This window comes from Colobus angolensis, unplaced genomic scaffold (assembly GCF_000951035.1).
Source record: "Colobus angolensis palliatus isolate OR3802 unplaced genomic scaffold, Cang.pa_1.0 Scaffold183, whole genome shotgun sequence".
NCBI classification, from domain to species: Eukaryota; Metazoa; Chordata; class Mammalia; order Primates; family Cercopithecidae; genus Colobus; species Colobus angolensis.
The window spans coordinates 201,622-206,732 of NW_012114966.1; the positions used below are offsets into that span (position 1 = coordinate 201,622).

General features: G+C 49.9%; 1 protein-coding gene across 1 annotated transcript; it reads left to right on the forward strand.

Annotated features, from left to right (window-relative positions):
- Positions 1-5,111, forward strand: WDR55 (WD repeat domain 55; the record flags this gene model as incomplete). Its single annotated transcript, XM_011939654.1, has 7 exons — positions 1-191; positions 3,715-3,815; positions 3,896-3,983; positions 4,093-4,272; positions 4,372-4,471; positions 4,560-4,729; positions 4,814-5,111. Coding segments are annotated over exons 1-7 (1,128 nt in total), but the record flags the coding sequence as incomplete, so codon positions are not given.

Consider the following 5,111-nt stretch of genomic DNA (forward strand, 5'->3'; position numbering starts at 1 on the left):
ATGGACCGCACTTGTGAGGAGAGGCCCGCTGAGGATGGGAGCGACGAGGACGACCCAGACTCCATAGAAGCCCCGACCCGGATCCGGGACACTCCGGAAGACATCGTGCTGGAAGCTCCGGCCAGTGGGCTGGCGTTCCATCCGGCCCGTGACCTACTGGCTGCAGGGGACGTGGACGGGGACGTGTTCGTGTGAGTGCGGGGCAGGGCCGGGGGCGCTGGGTCTGGAAGCTCCCCGGGGATGGAGCTGGGAACAGGAGAGAGGAGAGAAAGTTGCAGGGAGACAAATTTTGCGAGATTGATTGGGTCCGATTCATTCAGTAACATTCAGCTCTTATATCACACCAATCTGTTGAAAGAACTGGAATGTCGTGACAGAGCTCAGAGACCGTAGTAGGACAGAAAGCCCTTTAAGGCCTTGTTATTTCTCAGCGGATTATTATTTATTTACTTACCTATTTATTTTTGAGACGGAGTCTCGCTCTGTCGCCCAGGCTGAAGTGCAGTGGCGCCATCTGGGCTCACTGCAACCTCTCCCTTCCGGATTCAAGCAATTCTCTGCCTCAGCCTCCAGAATAGCTGGGATTACAGGCGCCCGCCACCATGCCCGGCTCATTTTTTTGTATTTGTAGTAGAGACGGGGTTTCACCATCTTGGCCAGGCTGGTCTTGAACTTCTGACCTCGTGATCCACCTGCCTTGGCCACCCAAATTGCTGGGATTATAGGCGTAAACCACTGCGCCCGGCCTCCTACCGGATTATTATATTGTGCCCGAAATAGGCTCAGCACACCCCTTTAATTGATTTTTCAAACCACAAATCTTGGCTCACGCCTGTAATCCCAGCGCTTTAGGAGGCCGAAGTGGGCGGGTCACCTGAGAGGCTGGAGCTCGACACCAGCCTGTCCAACATGGTGAAACCCCATCTCTACTAAAAATACAAAAATTAGCCGGGTGTGATGGCGCGGGCCTGTAATCCCAGCTACGCAGGAGGCTGTGGCAGGAGAATCGCTTGAACTCGGGCAGTGGAGGTTGCAGTGAACCAAGATCGCGCCACTGCACTCCAGCTTGGATGACACAGTGAGACTCAAAAAGAAAACAACATAGGCCAGGCGCGGTGGCTCACGCCTGTAATCCCAGCACTTTGGGAGGCTGAGGAGGGCTGAACACGAGGTCAAGAGATCCAGGCCAGCCTGGCCAACATGGTGAAACCCCGTCTCTGCTAAAAATACAAAAATTAGCTGGGCGTGGTGGCACACGCCTGTAGTCCCAGCTACTTGGGAGGCTGAGGCAGGAGAATCACTTGAACACGGGAGGCAGAGGTTGCAGTGAGCTGAGATCGCGCCACTGCAGTCCAGGCTGGCGACAGAGACTCCATTTAAAAAAAACAAAAAACAAAAAAAACAAAAAGAAAACAACATAAATCTGAGCAGACACTCCCTTGATTAAAACCCTTCAATGAATGGTCTGCTTTTAGGATTTAGTACAAACTTCTCAATCCCGCTTTCAACGCCCTGACCATCTGTGCTCATTCATCCATACCTTTTAAAAATATATCTTGGGGCAGGCGTGGTGGCTCCCGCCTGTAATCCCAGCACTTTGGGAGACCAGGTGGGGTATCACCTGAGGTCAGGAGTTGGAGAACAGCCTGGCCAACATGGTGAAATCCCGTCTCTACTAAAAATAGAAGAATTAGCTGGGCGCGGTGGCAGGCACATGTAATCCCAGTTTCTCGGGAGGCTGAGGCAGGAGAATCGCTTGAACCTGGGAGGCAGAGGTTGCAGTGAGCTGAGATCGCGCACACTGCAGTCCAGGCTGGTGACAGAGACTGGTGACAGAGATGGTGCCATTGCACTCCAGCAGGCAACAAGAGCAGAACTCCGTCTCAAAAAAATAAAAATAAAAAAATCTCGAAACCTCAGCCCCTTTGCACATGCTATTCTGTCCGGAAAACTCCTTTCTCCTCACTTTTACCTACTATCTCTGAGTTCCCAGGGTCTCTTCCCTCTTCCTCTATCCCCAGACTAAAATTGGTTAGATGCTGCCATGACACCAGGTGACATGGTACCTTGCCCTTAGTAATGAATGGTTGGTAACCATACATCCATTTGTGTAATTATTTGAATGCTGTCTCCTTCACTAATGTTTTTCAAATGTCTTTGACCTTGCCTCTTAGAGAAATACCTTTTACATTATATATGCTGATACAATTTCTGATTTTATTCTATTATTGTGTGCATGTACACAAATGCTGATTGTAGCTTACTAGTCTGTTATATGACTCGAATGTGAAAAAACACTGTTCTGGAGTGTAATCTGTCGTCGGTTTTGTTCTCTATTTTATCTCCAGCCTCTAGTTTAGGGTAGGTGCTCAATACATGTTTGACTTTGAACGAAAGATACAAGTTAGAGGCAGTGGAAAACTTGAAGATACTGTGCTTATCAGATTTACTTAATGAACTTAAACCTCAACCCCCCATTAGCTGTAATGGCCTTGAGTGTGTTAACTTCTGTATTTTCATCTTTGAAAGGGGGAATTATACCTACCCTTGCAGAGGGGACAAATTTGCAGTACACTGCCTAAGCAGCTCTTCAACAAATGTAGGTTCCCTTCTACTACTATCCATATTTATGGTGCCAGGCACTTGGGAGTTGCCCTAGACATCCACCTTTCTTCACATTCCACACAACTTTGTTGCTTCCCTTGTCTTAAAAAAGGTTCTGGAGGAAAATTCTTGGTTCTTCCCTTCCCCACTCTCAGCCATGACTATTGTGAAGAGGTTCCTTTTCGGAGGATTAAATTCAAACTTCTACTTGGCTCACGTGGTCTCATGCCCACCCCAGCCCATCTTTCCAGATTCAGTCATGCTACTTTTCTGCTACAAAGAACCCTCCTCATTCCTTATCTCTGCTGCCTCCAGTATCTGGCCCTTGCTCTCGGCCAGGTAAACTCTACTCTTGTATGATCCAACCTACATGTCACCACGTTAGCTTTCCAGGGCTCTCTTCTCCCTTCCTAAGTATTCATTCAATCTGTGAATGTTTATTAAGCTACTTTTTCATGTTCAGCACTGGGACAGAGAAAATGAGCAGGCTCAGTTCTGCCCACCTGGAACTCACTGGCAATTAAGCATGTATTCATTCTGCCCTTTTTGAGGATCTGCTCTGAGGCAGGCACTGGGGGTATTCCGTAAACAGTACTCACCTCAAAGTTCTTTACAGGCTGGTGCCTCTTCCACACCTCCATTTTGATCCTGCCTCTTTTTTAGCACGTACTCTCAATGTACTGTAATTGTGGCTTTCTGTAGCTCCTGCAGACCTGAAGTGCAACAGCCTGCTCTACCTTACTGATTTTTACATTTCTAACTTCTGGGGCTGGTTTTTTGTTATTGATGTAAGAAATATTTCCTTCACAGTGGTCCAGACCCAATCGTTGTCCAGGCTGGGGCTTTCAAAGATGATAAAGAGGGGTTGGGTGGGATCACAAAGAAATCTTGAGCAAATATACCTTGAATTAATATATATTGAAAAAAGCAAGACCTAACATTTCAAACTCACTGAAAATGGAGAAATGAGATGGTAAACTTTTTGTGCTTGGAGGTGTAGAAGCAGGAACTCCTAGGTAGGTGGGAAGGCTGCTCTGTCTAGTTGGTCTCTGTACTCAGTGCAACCCAGGATGGGTCTGGAGTCATTTACTCTCCTTCCCCTCTCCCCAGCTTTTCCTACTCTTGCCAAGAGGGAGAAACCAAGGAGCTCTGGTCATCGGGTCACCATCTCAAGGCCTGCCGAGCTGTGGCCTTCTCTGAAGATGGGCAGAGTGAGTACTGGGGAAGACAACCAGCAATGTGGTGGAAGGGAGCAGTGAGCAGCACCATGACCTGGGCACCTTTTCCCCAGAGCTTGTTACTGTCTCCAAGGACAAAGCCATCCATGTTCTAGATGTGGAGCAGGGCCGACTAGAAAGACGTGTTTCCAAGGCTCATGGGTAAGGAGAGCAGCCAATTCTGTGTATGTGCATGGAGGTGAAGGGTAAGGACCAGGAGGTCCCCACTGGGACAGAGATGCTCCAAGAAGTTCTACATCTGTGCCTCTAGTGCCCCCATCAACAGTCTTCTGCTGGTGGATGAGAATGTTCTGGCCACTGGGGATGACACGGGTGGTATCCGTCTCTGGGACCAGCGGAAGGAGGGCCCCTTAATGGATATGAGGCAACATGAAGAGTACATCGCAGACATGGCTCTGGATCCAGCCAAGAAGCTGCTGCTGACAGCCAGGTACAACCTCAAAGCTGCCTTGCCTCCCCTCCTCTCCCTGTGTGAAATGTCTTCCTCACATGCACCTTGTGTCTAAGCCTATTGCTCTACTCTCTACAGTGGGGATGGCTGCCTTGGCGTCTTCAACGTTAAGAGGCGTCGGTTTGAGCTGCTCTCAGAGCCTCAGTCTGGGGATCTGACCTCTGTTACCCTCATGAAAGTATAGCTGGGTATGGTGGGATGGAGGGGTGTATGCTGGGGGCTTAGTCTAAGGCAGCTTCCACATCGTTTTCCCTATTTCCCTGCAGTGTGGGAAGAAGGTGGCCTGTGGCTCCAGTGAAGGTACCATCTACCTCTTCAACTGGAATGGCTTTGGGGCCACAAGTGACCGCTTTGCCGTGAGAGCTGAATCTATCGACTGCATGGTTCCAGTCACTGAGAGTCTGCTGTGTACTGGCTCCACCGATGGAGTCATCAGGTGAGGGAAGCCTGGACAGCCCTTAGGTCACAGGAAGGGCAGAGCCAGCTAGCCAGTACTCAACACTGTTTTTTCCCTGGCCAGGGCTGTGAACATCCTACCGAACCGAGTGGTGGGCAGTGTGGGCCAGCACCCTGGGGAGCCTGTGGAAGAGCTGGCCCTTTCCCACTGTGGCCGCTTCCTGGCCAGTAGTGGCCATGACCAGCGCCTCAAGTTTTGGGACATGGCCCAGCTGCGAGCTGTGGTGGTGGATGACTACCGTCGGCGCAAAAAAAAGGGAGGACCACTGCGGGCTCTGAGCAGCAAGACTTGGAGCACTGATGACTTCTTCGCAGGACTGAGGGAAGAGGGAGAAGACTCCATGGCTCAGGAAGAAGAGGAG